At 45.8% G+C, this 18,303-nt stretch overlaps 1 protein-coding gene across 1 annotated transcript in view; it reads right to left on the minus strand.

Annotated features, from left to right (window-relative positions):
• The window catches only part of kremen1 (kringle containing transmembrane protein 1), a 162,261-nt gene that overhangs the window by 48,996 nt on the left and 94,962 nt on the right, over positions 1-18,303 (minus strand). The window contains exons 5-8 of the mRNA XM_080208431.1: positions 16,875-17,028; positions 8,141-8,473; positions 3,397-3,561; positions 3,230-3,314 (exon numbers count right to left, since the gene is read on the minus strand). Coding sequence (XP_080064557.1) covers positions 3,230-3,314; positions 3,397-3,561; positions 8,141-8,473; positions 16,875-17,028 — 737 coding nt within the window. The remainder of the gene's footprint in view (positions 1-3,229; positions 3,315-3,396; positions 3,562-8,140; positions 8,474-16,874; positions 17,029-18,303) is intronic.

The following is an 18,303-nucleotide window of genomic DNA, read 5'->3' on the forward strand; positions in this document are numbered from 1 at the left end:
TTCCAGAATTAGCTCCCTGCATCTGACAACGTGACGTCTGTAACACAGATAACTGCCCGATGAAAACACTCAAGACCAAAATGGAGACACTAATGGCATCATTACCTTCCACTTTGGAGCAAAAACACATTTCTCTGCATCCTGAGGTCTCCCTAAGGACCAACAAAGTACAAGACCAGGGCTGTTAAAATCAACGAAAGGCAGACCAACATAGAGGTTGCTATGATCTGGAAAATGATTTTGTATTCATGGTCAAAAACACCTATAGTTATTTTTCCTCATTCCTTCTTTTCAGGATTCCGGAGTTCCCTCAAAGCAGCATTCAACTGCTTCTTATGAGATGCGAGGGTTTGTGTCCCTACTGTATGTAGATCATATTGAATGGTGGGACAGGTTTGGAGGGTGCACAGTCGACTCCTGCGCCTATTTCTTATGTTCAATGTCTCTACCACAAAACCCATTCTACGTTTTGGTCATTCTTCATATGATGGACCTCCTGCCACCAATCCCTAATTTGCCTTTTATAACTTTCAGCTCGTGCTCCTTACTCCTGCTGTCATAGTTTTGTTTGAAGTGGTGTTCCATATCTATCTTTTAATACACCCATTATCTCTCCATTGCCTCTTTTCAAGACTGAAAGATCAATCTAATTTTTCCTCATAATTTGATCCTCAGGCATAAGGAATCCCCTGGTCAGATACGACACTGGTTAACAGCTCCATTTCTCATTATATTAATAAATGATACATCAGTCCATAACATGATGCTTTTATTAACGAATGATGTCTCAAACTGAGCTCAATCAATGTATTGCCCTCTCCGGATTAATGTAGCCTAATACATACATTCTTGGTGGCACAGTGGTTAGCGCTGCTGCCTCACAGCACCAGAGATCCGGGTTCAATTCCCAGCTTGGGTCACTGTGTGGAGTCTGCATGTTCTCTCTGTCTGCGTGGGTTTTTTCCGGCTGCTCCGGTTTCCCACAGCCCGGAAGTCGTGCTGATTAGGTGCATTGGCCACGATAAATTGTCCCTCAATGTACCCGAATATACGCCAGACTGTGGCGACTAGGGAATTTTCACAGTTACTTCATTACAGTGTTAATGTAAACCTACTTGTGGCACTAATAAATAAACTTTAAGTAAATATATTCCTTATTCAATATCTACATCTCATTCGCTGGTTACTACAACCTCTTCTTTAGCTTGCTTTCTGGTCTTTTATTAATAAATCCAATACATTGTGTGCTTGGCATTCAGCAGTTCCCCATTCTGTCACATTACAAATGCACAAAACTCTGCTGGTTGTTGTAACTGAAGAGTTTGGATACTAGATGGATGATCCTTTATGGTGTCAGACTTTTAGTCCTATTATTTCTCCAACTACTGGTGTTTTGGTCAATCCTAATAGTATCTGCCCATAGATATTACAGAAAATGCAAAATACTATCACTGGAAATGGCAGACAGGTGGCAGGTGAAGTTCAATGCAGAGAAGTGTGAAGTGATTCAATTTGGTCGAAAGAACACAGAGAGGTAATACAAAACAAAGGATATAATACTAAAGAAGAGTGACAATACAGGGTGATTATATATATAGTAATCATTAAAGGTGACCGGGTAGGTTAAGAGAACAATTAATAAAATATACAACATCCTATGCTTTATTAATAGAAGCCATGATGTAGAGATGCGGCATTGGACTGGAGTGGGCACAGTAAGACCATAAGACATAGGAGCAGAATTAGGCCACTCAGCCCATTGAGTCTGCTCCGCCATTCAATCATGGCTCCTTCATCACTCACCTGATTAAGGAGCAACACTCCGAAAGCTCATGATTCCAAATATACCTGCTGGACTTTAACCTGGTGTTGTGAGACTTCTTACTTTATTAATAGAGGCGCAGAAGACAAGAGCAAGAAGGTTACCTTGAACTTTTTTGAACACTGGTTTGGCCCCAGCTGGACTATTGCCTTCAGCGGTGGGTGCCACACTTTAGGAAAGATATGAAAGCATTAGAGAGAGGGCAGAAAAGATGCAAGAGGATGGTTTCAAGGATAATGAAGTTCAGCATTGTGCAGCTGGATTGGAGAAGTTGGGACTGTGTGCATTGGAGAAGAGAAGGTAGAGGTACTCAAAAACACGGGTGGTCTGGACAGAGGACGCAAGGAGAAATTGTTCCCATTGGTGGAAGGATTGAGAATGAGGGGAAGATCTGAAAATGCACAGCTTGAACCTGTGATGAAGAGTGGATCAACTGAGGCATTGAAGAGGGAATTAAGTTATCTGAAAAGAAAGAACATGCAGGGTTATGGGGAGAAGGCAGGGAGTGGCACCAGGTGAAGTTTCTCATTCAGAGAGCTAGCATACACATGATGGGCCGAATGGCCTCCTTCTGTGCTGTAATTCTGAGATGATTACTCTTTAAGTGTTTCATTATTACTGTTGATCACACAGTGTGATTAGACAGTAACTGCGCCATAACTCTCAATGACGCACACACAGATGGGCTCTTCATTTCCCTCCTTCTGTCGAGTACACATTCCAGATGAAACTGTAGGGAGGCAAATGCAGCTCAAGAACGAAGGAGGATTCTGGATCACTTATAGAAATGGTCTGCGATATGGCTGGTGAAATTTAATGCATGGTGTACGTGTTAAACAAGTGAAACAAAACCAGCAGGAAGCGACTCAGAAATCAGTGTGATATTGGATTGTCATTGAGTCTAGACATTGCCAATTTACAGTCTGTACCAGTCAAAGAACAATACAGCACAGGAACAGGCCCTTCGGCCCTCCAAGTTTGCACTGATCATGTATTCCTAACTAGACCATCCGTTTGTATCTCTCTATTCCCAATCTGTTCATGTGGCCATCTAGATAAGTCTTAAATGATCCTAGCTTGTCTGCCTCAACCACTTTGCTTGGTTGTGCATTCCAGGACCCCACCACCCTCTGTGTAAAATATCAGTATTGAACCTTGACCTCCCCCCCCTTACCTTGAACTTGTGACCCCTTGTGTTTTGTCATTTCTGACCTGGGAAAGAGTCAATCCTGTTGCAGGGTTCTAAGCCTGACTCATTGCACCGTGAGATCTGACCACGTAACTCTCCTGAGCTAAATGCCACGCCTTGCAGCACGCTCACCAACTCAGCCACCAGAAACAAATTTTTACAACGACTTCAAGCGAAAACTATCCACGTTCGGGCGAAACAAAACTCCTCAAACTTACTTCACCGTTAGATGAAGAAGAATCTTCGAAACCATCGCTATTGCCGTCAGGATAAGCAGGGCTGCCAAGGCATAGATAGTCCACACTGTAAACAAGCAGAGGGACGGTTAGTCGGGGACCAGTGATGATAACCAGAGAGTGCCGTCCAGTGGAAGAGTGGTACCCACCCGGCATGTTCTGGTTCGATTGGCTGGGGCTTGCCGTGATGAAGTAAAGGATCTTTGACGACCGAGCTGCGTTGGTGCCAGGACCGACCCTCTCCGTGATCATATCCGATGTATTTATATCATTCTTGCTCGCTGGAAGCAGTGCACAGGGGCTGTCTTTAATAGCTGTGGAGCAAGAAGCAGAGGGGGAATTGTAGTCCGTTTAAACGCACAATAAACATCCTTTAAATATCTCCCCGAAGGAGTAACGGCAATAAACCACTTGAAAGCCTTCCCTTCTTCTGTCTGGAAGTCTCATTCACCCTCAGAATGGGGCACTTTAAATCTGAACCTTCCTCCCAAACAATCTTTTTAACCATGGCAAATAGAAAGATGCATTGACACAGAATCCATCATTGAATCTCTACAGTACAGAAGGAGGCCATTTGGCCCATCAAGTCTGTACCAACCACAATCCCACCCAGGCCCTATTCCTGTAATTCGCTTTAACCCAGCTCATCCCCCAACACTAAGGGGCAATTTAACATGAGCAATCCACCTAACCTTGCAGCCATTTCTCAGTTAGTTTTAAGCATTATTTTATAAAAGTCTCAAGTTTAAATCATGGACTTTGTAAGTCATTGCTGAAGGGAATCCGAAAGGGAAATTTATAGGGCCAGTTATGGCACTTGTACTAATACCAGGCCTACCTGGACCCAAGGTTGGTCCTTGAAGGGTCTGTATGCATTTCCTATAATACACTACAGGTTGCAGCACACTTTCTGCCTGCCAGGAATAAGCACTGTGTGTTTACTCATATACAGCATACCACAACAGGAATTATTCTCCACATAGTGAAGCAACGGAATCTTACCATCAGCTGAGAACCTGCCTCACAGCGCCAAGGACCGGGTTCAATTCTGGCCTCGGGCCACTGTCTGTGTGGAGTTTGCACATTCTCCCCATATCTGCATGGATTTTCTCCGAGTGCTCCGGTTTCCTCCCACACTCCACACGATATGCACGTTAGGTGGACTGACCATGATAAATTGCCCCTTGCTGTCCCAAGATGTGTAGCTTAGGTCAAACAGTCATGGGAAATGGGTGGGATGTCAGGATTAGGACCTGGTAGTGGGCCTGGGTAAGATTCTCTGTCAGAGAGTCGGTGCAGATGCGATGGGCTGAATGGCCTCTTCTGCACTGTAGAGATTCTATGATCCTGTTATCGTTCATGAAGATACTTAAGAGTGGATTCTCCAGTGTACTCTATAGCGATACAAGTAGCTATTGACCATTCATGACCTTCTGTCATTAAAAAGCACACTCCAATATATTTTCTTAAGTGCAGAGAAAGCAGAAGTCTTTTTTGTTTGGCTTCTTGGCAGTGGGGGTAATATATATTAATGCAGCAGTTTAAAATAATGAAATCACTATCAATTCCAATAACAGTACCTAACCTGATCGCGCACTTCAAACATAGGAACATAGAAGATAGGAGCAGTAATTATTCTCGCATGAAAACCCCGAGATCAATAGAACATTCCCGATACTTTATAGAGATAGCATCATTAGATGGAGAGCAGGAGACTCAAAGCCACCACAATGAATACCCTAAAGCACTTTGGTCCTTTGAGTCTGATCCACCATTCACTACAATCATGGCTGATCGTCCAACTCAATAGCCTAATCCTGCTTTCTCTCCATAACCTTTGATCCCGTTCGCCCCAAGTGCTATATCCAGCCACCTTTTGAATGCAGTCAATGTTTTGGCATCAACTACTATGTCAATATTGAGAAGCTCCGCACCTTTTAATACATGTTCTGCTTTTCTACTCATACCCTCCCACTTTCCCACATTATACTCCATCTGCCAACCCACACAGTTAATCTCTCTTTATAGCTTTGTCTCTTTGTGTGTTCCTCACAACTTACATTCCAATCTAGATTTTTATTGTCGCCAAACTTAGATCATCACTTATAGTCTCTTCATCCAAGTCTGCTTGCTAGTGTTGTTGGGGAGGGTTTAAACTAAAGCGCTGTTGGGGAGGGTGTGGGAACCGATGCAGGATGTCAGAGGGAAGTAAAGTGGGGGACAGAAACAAAAGGCAGTGAGGGGAAAGGTGGAAGGCAAAGAAGCCAAAGATAAAAATCAAAAAGGGCCCCATTGCATCATTATTCTAAGAGGGCAATAAATGCCAAAAAACAAGCCTAAAGGCTGAGTGCCTCAAAGCAAGGAGAGTTTGTAATAAGGTGGATGAATTACCTGCACAGTCAGTCATTAATGGATATGATATAATTGGGATCCAGAGACTGATTCCAGGGTGACCAGGGAATGGGAACTCAAGAACAAAGAACAAAGAACAAAGAACAACCCAGCACGGGAAACAGGCCCTTCGGCCCAACGAGCCCGCGCTGCCGCATCGCCCTACACCTATTCTACCCTGCATGTCTACGAATGGGACCCTACTCAGTCAGATTCAGGGAAGAAATAGTGTCAATTTGGTGGAAACCAATTAGCCTAAGAGCACATCTTTGGGGTGTGGGAGGAAACCGGAGCGCCCGGAGGAAACCCACGCAACCACAGGGAGAATGCGCAAACTCCCACAGACACAGGCCCAAATCCATGTATCTGCACAGCTAGCAGTGCTAGTCACTGAGCCACTGAGTATACATCCAGGGGTATTCAATATTCAGGAAAGGTAGATGGAAAGGAGAGGAGGGTATCATTGCTGGTTAAAGTGGAGATTAATGGGATAGTAAGGAAGGACATTAGCCTGGAAGATGTGGAATCTGTATGGTGTAGCTGCGGAATACCAAAGGACAAAAAATGCTAGTGGGAGTTGTGTACAGATCACCAAACGGTAGTAGTGAGGTTAGCGATGGCATTAAGCAGGAAATTAGAGATGTGTGCAGTAAGAGTACAGTGGTTGTTATAGAGGAACCCAATCTGCATATTGATTGGGCTCACCAAACTGGTAGCAATGCTATGGAGGAGGATTTCCTGGGATGCATAAGGAATGGTTTTCTCGACCAATATGTTGGGGAACCAACCAGAGAGCAGACCATCCTACACTGGGTACTGTGTAGTGAGAGAGGATTAATTAGCAACCTTGTGGTGCGAGATCCTTTGGGGAAGAGTGACCACAATATGGTAGAATTCTTCAGTAAGATGGAGAGTGACACAGTTAAGTCTGAGACTAGGGTCCTGAACCTGAGGAAAGCTAACTTTGATGGATGAGACACACATTGGTGATAAGCTGGCAAAGGATACTTGAGGGGTTGACAATGGGTAGGCAATGGCAGACATGTAAAGAACATATGGATGAACTTCAACAACTGTACATCCCTGTCTGGCATTAGTGTAAAATGGGGAAGGTGGGTCATCCATGGCTAACAAGGGAAATCAGAGATAGTGTGAAAGCCAAAGGGGAGGCATATAAATTGACCAGGAAAAGAAGCAAACCTGAGGACTGGGAGAAATTTAAAATCCAGCAGAAGAAGACAAAGGGTTTAATTCAGAAGAGGAAAACAGACTACAAGAATAAGCTTACAGGAATCATAAAAACTGACTGCAAAACCTTCTATAGATGCATGAAGAGAAAAAGACTGGTAAAGACAAAAATACGTCCCTTACAGTTAGAATCAGCTGGTGTCAGGCTAACTGGTCTATAATTCCTGGTTTCCTCTCTCCCTCCTTTTTTAAAAAGTGGGGTTACATTAGCCATCTTTGTTCAGCTGGTCTGCCATCTCTTTTTTCCCCATTACAATCACAATGGGCAAAAAAGAGATGGCAGACCAGCCGAACAAACACTTTGGATCTGTCTTCACTAAGGAGGACACAAAAACCTTCCAGAAATACTAGGGGACAGAGGGTCTAGCATGAAGGAGGAACTGAAGGGAATCCTTATTAGTCAGGAAATTGTACTGAGGAAATTGCTGGGATTATAACCTGATAAGTCCTCGGGGCCTGATGCTCTGCATCCCAGAGTACTCAAGGAAGTGGCCCTAGAAATAGTGAACGGATTGGCAATCATTTTCCAGCATTCTGGAAGAGTTCCAATGGATTGGAGGGAAGCTAATGTAACCCCACTTTTTTAAAAAAGGAGGGAGAGAGAAAACCAGGAATTATAGACCGGTTAGCCTGACACCGGTGGTGGGGAAAATGCTGGAGTCAATTATTGAGGGTGTAATAAGTGAGCATTTGGAAAAGCGGTGACAGGGTTACATAAGAACATAAGAAATAGGAGCAGGAGTAGGCCAACTAGCCCTTCGAGCCTGCCCCGCCATTCAATAAGATCATGGCTGATCTGTCATGGCTCAGTTCCACTTTCCCGCCCTCTCCCCATAACCCTTAATCCCCTCGCTTATCAAAAACCCATCAACCCGCGTCTTAAAATTATTTAGCGAGGCAGCCTCCACCACTTCAACGGGCAGAGAATTCCAGAGATTCACCACCCTTTGAGTGAAGAAGTTCCTCCTCAACTCCGTTCTAAACCGCCCCCCCCTTTATCTTGAGGCTGTGCCCCCTAGTCCTACTATCCTTTCTGAGCGGGAAGAGTCTCTCCACCTCTATCCTATCCATCCCATTCATCATCTTGGTCCAAGTCAACATGGATTCACGAGACTTTACTTCTATGATTCAATGTGGTTGACTCTCAACTGCCCTCTAAGGGCAACTTGGGATGGGCAAGAAATGCTGGCTATCTAATGACACCCATGTCTCACAAAAGATAGAGCAAAAGTGCATCTCGGGCACCCGGCCTACCTCTATACAGGACGGCGAATCCCTCAGCCTGGTTAACCCGGTCGGAGTAAAAGTACAAAATGACGAAGCTGGCGGAGACGTTCACGCTGTCATACGGTCGGTTCCTCCCATCAAACCTGGCGAGGACGTCATTGCTGCGGCCGTCCAGGAACTCCACCATGTCGCTCGAGTCCCGAATGTCAAACAGGGCAAAGTCAAACTGGATGAGAGAGGCGCCCGGCACCTGGATGGTCCAGTAGCACACTCTCCCGCTGGCATAGTTGTCAGGGAAATCGGGTGAGTAAATGATGCCAGCGTCCATTGAGTAATTCCCACCACAAGACCCGATCATTGCTGCAAGGCAGGGAGTGAGAGTGAGAAAAGACATGAGTCCATTTAAGGATTTCAATTAAAGACGCTTACTCATTCATTGCTTACTGATTAGAGCATTGACAGGATGGGCTGTTTGCTCTGTGGCAAAATGGTTAAAAAAGAAGAGGAGAGTCGGGAGGGAAGAAGGTGGAAAAGCATACATTTTGGATGGCTCCACCAGGAGAAGCAATTTATTAGTCAGATATTTTTATAATCATGACCAGAATCTGTGCTTGGAATCTTTCTATTTGGTTCTGCGTGAACTGTGACCCTGCGCTCAGATTTGACTGAACTGAATATGTGGTTTAATTCAGAAGCTACACTTCTCAGTGAGGTCCAGTTCCCATGGCCTCACGCCCGTGAACAGAAATCACATTGTTATGGTGACACAATGGCCCAACAGAATGAATAGGACGACGCCTATTCACCTGTACCAGTTCCTCAGCTAGCATGGCACCAGGACTATCTTGGCAGCGAAGGTTGGTGATTGGGGGAGGAACAGTGAACAGAAACTGAGTAACTAAAGAGAAGGACGGAGGCCTTGGATGCTCCTGGATCGGACTGACAACATACTACTAGGAAAGTGACTTTACTTTTCTCAGATTATTTTTATGTGGGCATCGCTGGCTATGCCAACATTTTGTTCCCCATCCTTAGTTGCCCTTCAAGTTTAAAAGTTCATTTATTAGTGTCACAAATAGGCTTACATTAACACGGCAATGAAGTTACTGTGGAAATCCTCTAGTCGCCACACTCTTGCACCTGTTCCGGTACACTGACAGAGAATTTAGCATGGCCAATGCACTTAACCAGCACATTTTTCAGACTGTGGGAGGAAACCGGAGCACCATGCAGACACGGGAAGACTGCACGCAGACAGTGACCCAAACCGGGAATCGAACCCATGTCCCTGGCACTGTGAGATAGCAGTGCTAACCATTGTGCCACCGCATCCTAAGAAGATGGGGGTGAGCTGCCTTCCAGAACCGCTGTGTCCATATGGTTTACATATACCCACGGTGCTGTTAGGGAGGGAGTTCCAGGATTTTAATCCTGTGAAGGAACAGTGATATATTCCCAAGTCAGAGTGGTGAGTGGCTTGGAGGGGAACCTCAAGGTTTCATACCTATCTGCTGCTCTTGCCCTCCTCGATGGTGGTGTTCGTGGGTTTACTCCAAAGAAATGTTTCAGGAAAAGGATTATAAAATAAAAATGTTTGCACTCCGCTCACTTGATAGCATAAAAGAAAGAAAGACGTGTGTTTATAGGTGCTTTTCAGAATCTCAGGACATCCAAAAACACTTAATAGGCCATTGAAGTGTAATCCTGACTGTAGAGTAGGAAACACAACAGCCAATTCACACATAGCAAGCTGCCACAAACAACAATGTGATAATGATTAGATGATCTGTCTTTTTGGGAGCGATTGAGGGACAAATATTGGCTAGAACACTGGGAGAACTCTCTTGCTATCTTTTACGTGCTCTTTTCTGGGACTACGCTCTGGCACTCCCTCAGTGACGTACTGATGTTCTGCCTAGATCCTGTGTTCCAGTGCCTTGCATGGAACTTGAACCTAAACCTGACTGCCTGAGTAGAATTTTCTACTCCTGCCAGTGGTGGAAATCGTGTCAGGCGGGGACACTAAGTTTAGCATCATTGCCAACGGGAAATGAGTTTGGAATTTTGTTCTCCTGACTTTGGCGCTGGGTTAAAGGCAGGTCGAGTTTCCCACTGATAATATGTTGGGAGTTACATTTGCATCGCATGAATTCTCATTAAACTCAGCTGCACTGTCTTTTGCCTTTAGCCCTGCAATTGTTTTTCTCTCCAGGTGTCTATCCAATTCCTCTTTGAGAGTCACAATTGAATCTGCTTCCAGGACATCCTCAGGCAGTCCATTCCGGATCCTTACCACTCGCCCAATATATTTGTTCCTCATGTTGCCATTGATTCTCTGTCATTCATCTTCTCTTGGTGTCCTTTGGTTCTTGGCCCTTTGGCCAATAGGAACAAGTTTCTCGCTGTCTACTCTGCCTGAACCTCTCATGATTTTGAGCATCGCTATCAAATTTCCTCCCAACTTCTGCTTTTCTAAGTAGAAAAACCCCAGCTTCTCCGGCCTATTCATAACAGACGTATCTCATCACTGCAGCCTGTCTTGTCAATATTTTCTCCACTCTTTCAAAAGTCTTCACATCCTTCCTAAAATGTGGTGTCCAGAAATGGACACAATACTTGAGGCTTCACCAATACATTGAAACCCTACAGAACAGAAAGAGGCTATTCAGGCCATTGAGTCTGTACTGACCATGATCCCACCAAGGCCCTATTCCAGTAACCCCACACATTTACCCTGCTAATCCTCCTGACACTGGGATCAATTTAGCCTTGCCAATGCACCCAACCTGCACATCTTTGGGCTGTGGGAGGAAACCAAAGCACCCAGAGGAAACTCAGGGAGAAAGTGCAAAATTCCACCAGAGTCCAGAATTGAACCTGGGTCCCTAACTTTGTGAGGCAGTAATGCCAACCACTGTGCCATTGTGCCAGCACTGTGCCATACCTATATATGTTCAACATAACTTCCTTTCCTTTATACTCTTCACCTCTATATATAAAGCCCAGGATAAAGCTTTTTTAACCACTTTCTCAATTTGTACAGCCACCTGCAACAATTTGTGCACCTATACCCCAGGTCTCTCTGCCCCAGAACTCCTATGAGCGAGAGTTAACTTTAACCCAAACGCCCCCTAGGATTTTCCTCTTTCCTAGGTTTATGAATTCATTGAGAGAAGCCACCTGAGGCAAAATGGAAAAAGGACTCCCTGGTGCATCAAGTTATTATTTAATCTTTCATGGGAAGTGTGCAAGGCCAGCATTTGTTGCCCATCTGCAATTGCCATTGAACTGAGTGGCTTGCTTAGGCCATTTCAGAGGGTATTTAAGAACCAACCACATTGCTGTGAGTCTAGTGTCACATGTAGGCCAGGCCAGGTAAGGACGCCAAATTTCCTTCCCTAAAGGACATTAGTGAACCAGATGGATTTTTCACAACAATTGATGATAGTTGTCAAGTTGACTGTTAAATTGATCTTTCTCTACACGATAGCTATGATTGTAACACTACATTCTGTACTCGCTCCTTTCCTTCTCTATGAACGGTGCTTTGGTCCGCCTTGTTGTCCCACAAGGGGCATACATGCGGTGGGTCGTACGAGGGCTGCTCTTGGATATTTCAAGAGTAGCCTAGTGCTTCACATCATTAGTGTGTGCTTAAACTGGACCAGATGCTGGGCATCCCGACAGCTCAGTGACTATCACTGATTGCTGTGCAGATACATGGATTTGGGCCAGTGTCTGCGAGAGTTTGCGCATTCTCCCCGTGCTTGCGTGGGTTTTCTCCGGGTGCTCCGGTTTCCTCCCACACCCCAAAGATGTGCTCTTAGGCTGATTGGTGTAACAAATTGTCCCTAAATTAGTCTTCCCTCAATGTGGAATGCCATAAGCGTAGACAAGGGTCATGGGTGGAGAGGGGGCTCATAATGTTAAAATGGCGGCGCAGGGTCGTTGGGCTGAAGGGCCTGTTTCCCGTGCTGTGTTGTTCTTTGTTCTTTGTATGCTTTCTCTGTATAGCACGCAAGAAACAATACTTTTCATTGTATGCTAATACATGTGACAATAATAAATCAAATCAAATCAAAGAGGTCAGTTTTAATTCCAGATTTATTAACTGCATTTAATCATCGTGGTAGGATTTGAACCCACGTTCACAACACATCAGCCTGGGCCTCTGGCTTATTGGGCAAGTGGGTTTCCTCTGGGTACTCCAGTTGCCTCCCACAGTCCAAAGATGTGCGAGTTAGGTTAATTGGCCATGCTAAAATTGCCCCTTAGTGTCCTGAGATCCGTAGGTCAGAGGGATTAGCGGGTAGGTGTGTAGGGATATGGGGGTAGGGCCTGGGTGGGATTGTGGTCGGTGCAGATTCAATGGGCCAGATGGCCTCTTTCTGCACTGTAGGGTTTGTATGATTCTAGACTCCACCATCTTCCCCCTCACACTCATGAGCACATACGAAACAAAAAAGCAATGGGACACCATTAGGAAAATTAGTGTTCACTAAATCCATGAGGTCTTGTAACCTCATGGTCCACGCTGTCCAATTACAAGTAGCACTACCTCCTGTCAAAGACACATAATGAATGCTCTTCCGGATTTGGAACTGGGCCATTCTGTTGCAACAGATCAAAAGGGCGGCTTTATGTTGCACTGAACTGTGCAATAACTGACATGGAAAAGCTTGATCTTAAGGCTGGGTGATCATAGAGGAATCATTTTCAATGCATTCGCACGAACACTTCTTAGCAGGAAAAAAAAGGCAATAAATCTTGTCCCTGGAGATTCCTCGTGATCAACTAGAAATAACTTGTTGATAAGCTCGCAGCTAAATGGCCTGATCATCGTTATTAAAGCCTTGACTGGGGCACTCTAAATGCGCATCAGTGGTACAAAGTGTGCCGATGGCTGGCATTAGCACGAGTAACTGGTGCAAATGGCAATAGAAAACAGACCCGGAGCTGAATAAAGCCACTTCATAAAGTTTCCAGGATACGCTATTAAAAAAAAATAATAGATACCCTGGAGGGATTTGCAGGCAACAATCTTTGTTTCTTTTTGTGGTATATGACATCATCTGAAACTCGTTACTGGTCTGTTGGCCGGTAATTGCTCCCAGGTATCCCCTCTGCATTTAACTTGGTGTTGGAGCTCCTTCATTTGCTCAGACTTCATTCCCGGAGCACTCTGCTGCTCTGTGGCAAATGGAGATAATTGAAAGCAGCACAGGGCTGGAACATCTTGTTCATTGTTTTCTGCGGAGCAGGGATGGCCTCGGTGAGCCAAGCAGAAATCAACAAGTGTCCTTAAAACAACCCAGAAATGTCCAGAGATTCACAGGGGGCTAATTGGTTAACCACCTGACCAATCTGGTGGGCTCTTGGCCACAGTTTCTCTCCTTTGCTGATTTCCATCGGCCATGTTCAGCACTCATGTCCACTTTTTAGATTTCTGACACGCGTGTTTGTTTACTTATATCCACACTGTTGGGTTTGATTTGATTTATTATTGTCACATGTGTTAGTATACAGTAAAAAGTATTGTTTGTTGCGCGTTATACAGACAAAGCATGCCACTCATAGAGAAGAAAAAGAGTGCAGAATGTCATAGCCAGAAAGATCAACTTAATGCAAGGTAAGTCCATTCAAAAGTCTGACAGCAGCAGGGAAGAAGTTGTTCTTGAGTCGGTTGGTACATGTCTCCAGACTTTTGTATCTTTTCCTGATGGAAGAAGGTGGAAGAGAGAATGTCCGGGGTGCGCGGGGTTCTTGATTATGCTGGTTGCTTTTCCGAGGCAGTGGGGAGTGTAGACAGAGTCAATGGTTGGGAGGCTGGTTTGCCTGATGGACTGGATTACATTCACGACCCTTTGCAGTTTCTTGCAGATGGGATTCTCTGGCCACGCTCACCCCAAAACCGGAGAATCCTGCCTGAGGTCAATGGACTTTTGCGTTGTCTGCCCCCTCCCACCCGTAATGATTCCCGTGGTGGGCGGGACAGGAGAATTCCTCCAGTTGAGTTCAATTCAATCCTTATTAGTCTGTTCAGTGGCGTAGTGGTATTGTCACTGTACCAACGGTTCAGAGACCCAGGGTAATACTCTGGGGACCAAGGTTCAGATCCCATTGCGGCAGATAGTGAAAAATTTGAATTCAATAAAAACGTGGATCTAAGATTAACTGAGACATGAAGCATTGCTGATTGTCGTAACAACCCACCTGGTTTACTAATGTCCTTTATGGAAGGAAATCTGCCGTCACTTCCCTGGTTCGTGCATACAGGAGTGTGGTTGACTTTTGAATGCCCTCGGCAGAGGCCAAGCCAGACTCTCAGTTCAAGGGAACTTCAGGAAGAGCAATAAATGCTGGCTCAGCCAACGACACCCACATCCTATGAATGAATAAAGAAATTGTGTCTACACATGGTGTTCCCTCCCCATGATCACTGGAAGGCTGACCACTGCATAGTATTTTTAACTTTTCACCAGTGTTTTGTACAAATACATGAAGATTAAAAGGTCTGAATTGTGTTATCCTGGAGCAGTGCATCAAGACACTTTTTTCTGTTCATTCATGGGATGTGGGCATCGCTGGATGGGCCAGCATTTATTGCCCATCCCCAAGGGCATTTAAGACCCAACCACATTGCTGTGGATCTGAAGTCACATGTAGGCCAGACCAGGTAAGGATGGCAGATTTCCTTCCCGAAAGGATGTGAGTGAAACAGATGGGTTTTTACGACGATCAACAACGGTTTCATTCGACTTTTGATTCCAGAATTTTATTGAATATAAATTACAATCTTTGCTGCGATGGGATTCAAATCCAGGCTCCCAGAGCATCACTCTGAGTTTCCGGATTACTAGTCCAGTGACAATACCACTGCGTTACCGCCTCCTCTCTTCAAGGACTTCCAATCCCAATATTACAGATACTGGAAGGGGGGTAGAGGACCATATGGAACATTGCTCTGACATAGCAGCGACTTTCCAGTCCCATGGCCAAGTGCAACACTCATCCAGAGGCAAAGCAGAAACAAAAATCCAACATTCTTTTGTGGTTGCCTCCTTTAAAACAGGAAAACAATCCAAAGAAATCATTGTATTTCCAGAAATCCACAAGTATTATCAGGAACACTTGCTCACATTGCCTAACAGGGTTTCATTTCATAGGGGGAATTCTCCGACTGTTCACACAAGCGGGGTTCTCTGGTCCCACTGGCAGGGTGCCCCTCCCCACTCCCCCTCCTGTGGGTTTCGCAGCCATGTGAGGGTGACACGAATGGGAAATCCCATTGATAGCGACAGGATCAGAGAATCCCGCCAGCAGTGAACAGCCCACCGCTGAGGACCGTGTGGCTGGGAGGCCGGAGGATTCCCTCCCCCACCCCTGTATCTTCCCAGAAAGGAGTAATTAAGACACACTTTCCTATTTTGAGAAAATGAAATTTGGAGCCAGGCGCAGAAGCTTTTCATAGCTTCAGCGCAGGGGCGTGGGTTTCCTCCGGGTGCTCCGGTTTCCTCCCACAGTCCAAAGATGTGTGGGTTAGGTTGATTGGCCGTGCTGAGAAATTGACCCTTAGTGTCCAGGGATGCGTAGGTTAGAGGGATTAGTGGGTAAATATGTAGGGATATGGAGGTAGGGCCTGGGTGGGATTGTGGTCGGTGCAGACTCGATGGGCCGAAGGGCCTCTTTCTGCACTGTAGGGTTTCTATGATACTATATGCATAGAATACATTGTACAGCAGCTGAGTGTTCATTCTGCATCATGGCTGGGTTTGTTTTTGATTTGAGCAATGTGATTGACTTTGGCACTGTCTGCCACACTGGCCTTTTGTCAGATACAGGGGTGCCCCCCATTCTCTCAGTGGGGATTCATGCCGGCAGGAAGCGTGGAATGGTGAAAGGGGCTTTTATGAGCAACAACGATGGCTCGCATTATACAGAACCTTTAACATAGTAAAACATCTCAAGGCATTCTGACTGGTTATCAAACAAAATTTTACACAAAGCCAAGGATATATTAGGGCAGATGACCAAAAGCTTGGTCGAAGAGGTAGGTTTTTAAGGAGCAACTTCAAGCTGGACAGCCACCCCGAAGAGGGTTTTCCGAAGATGGGGACGGTTCACCGTTGGTCACTCTGCTGCCAAGGTCAACAGCCATTTGTATTGCTCACCGGCTACACGGCGGCACACAGTGTAGGGGGCTGTACGGTCGGGGGGGGGGGACAGGAAGATCCTGCTGGTCAGAAGGGCCAGAAAAATCCCAGCCATTGGGAATCATAGAATCCCTACAGTGCAGAAGGAGACCATTCAGCCCATCAAGGTTGCACCGACGGCAATCCCACCCAGGCCCTAACTCCGTAACACCATGTATTTATCCCGCTAATCCCCTCGACACTAAGGGACAATTTAGCATGGCCAATCCACCTAACCCACACACCTTTGGACCGCGGGAGGAAACCGGAGCACCCGCAGGAAACCCACGCAGACATGGTGAGAACGTGCAGAATCCACACAGACAGTGACCCAAAGCCGAAATTGCATCCGGGTCCCTGGCGCTGAGAGGCAGCAGTGCTAACCGCTGTGTAGCCCGAAGGGAGAGGTATCAGGAGAGAATTCCACACCCTGGGAATCGGGGATATGAAGGCTACAGGCTGCCAGTGGTGGGGTAATAGGTAGAATTGTCACCTTGAACCTCTGGTCCGAGCTCCCTCGAGATGCATTTTCCTATTTCAGGAAACAAGCCTTACTCCACAACACTCACCATCAAAGATATTGATCCTGCCATCTCCTCCACAGGGCTGGGTGTGATCACCAAAGCACACATGGTTGCATTCCGTGCTGTTCGCCTCCCCGTGTTTCCAGTAATCAGCATCATTCCCACAGAAACACGCGTAGCCAGACTCCATGCCAGCAAGCTTCAACAATAAATTAATAATGGAGACAAAACACGTATAAAACAAAACAGCCGTAGTTACATTATAAAACACACAGAGAGGATGCTTCACACAAAGCAACAGATAACCAAATGACCTACGATTTATCTTTCCCAACATGTTCACAATCGCTCACTGAGCAACACTTTCTTTATTTTCATCTCGCTCCCTCCTCTCCCCGTTAAAAGGGAGGGGCAGTGAAATCTGTTCAGTGCCATAGAGGCTGGCAGTGGAATAACAGGATATTGCCTGGCGATATAAACTAGTAAAACTTTTGAGAATCAAGGAAAAGTTTCTTTTTCTGCAAATGCTTGTGTTGGTCCAGATATTAGAGTTGCTCCCACACAAGGAATCCTACAGGGCAGAAAACAGTCATTTGGCCCATTGGATCTGCACCGACCACAATCCCATCCGTGCCCTATCCCCATTTACCCTAGCTAGTCCCCCTGACACTAAGGGGCAATTTAGCGTGGCCAATCCACCTAATCCGCAAATTTTTGGACTGTGGGAGGAAACCCACACAGACACGGGTGGAATGTGCAGACTCCACACAGACAGTGACCCAAGCAGGGAATCGAACCCGGGTCCCTGGCACTGTGAGGCAGCAGTGCTAACCACTGTTCCACCGTGCTTCTCAAAGGACACAACTCCTGATCATGAGGAATTAAAACAGTTCAAATGTTCACCACTGAGAAATCAAAGATTTAAAAAAATGTTCTCATAACAATTATCACCCGTGTCCTCAATATAGAAACATAGGGTGGAATCTCACCAGCTCGCTATGCCAATTGACCAGTGTGTTGAGCCAAGCAAGGGGCCAAAAATCCAGTTCATGTCTACGTCACACACAAGGTTTCCAGCCCTGTTTTGTCGGTGGTATGATGCACCCATTTTCAGACTTTTATATACTTCAATTTTTCTTGGGAAAATCACCCCACAGGACTGTATTTTAATGGCTGTAGAGGTGGGCTTGTTCATGGCAGCTCCATCGCAGGCATTCCCAGGAGCCCCAAATCAAGCCAGGCACTTACAGGCCTGACCGCTGAGTTCCTGCAGCCACCTCCTCACACCTTCAAGAACTGCCGGCCAGAGGTTAGAACCACTTCAGTATCAGCGGCGCCACTGGAAGTGGTGGCCACTGCTGGGACTGCAAGAGACTCAGGATGATGAGCTGCCAATGGAGAGCCTGGAGCCCAGATAAGTGGACCTGCCTCATCTGGGCAGATCGGGCAAGCCCTTGTGAGGGTGAGTGGAAGG

This window comes from Carcharhinus amblyrhynchos, chromosome 20 (assembly GCF_965287045.1).
Source record: "Carcharhinus amblyrhynchos chromosome 20, sCarAmb.v2.hapA, whole genome shotgun sequence".
Taxonomy (NCBI): domain Eukaryota; kingdom Metazoa; phylum Chordata; class Chondrichthyes; order Carcharhiniformes; family Carcharhinidae; genus Carcharhinus; species Carcharhinus amblyrhynchos.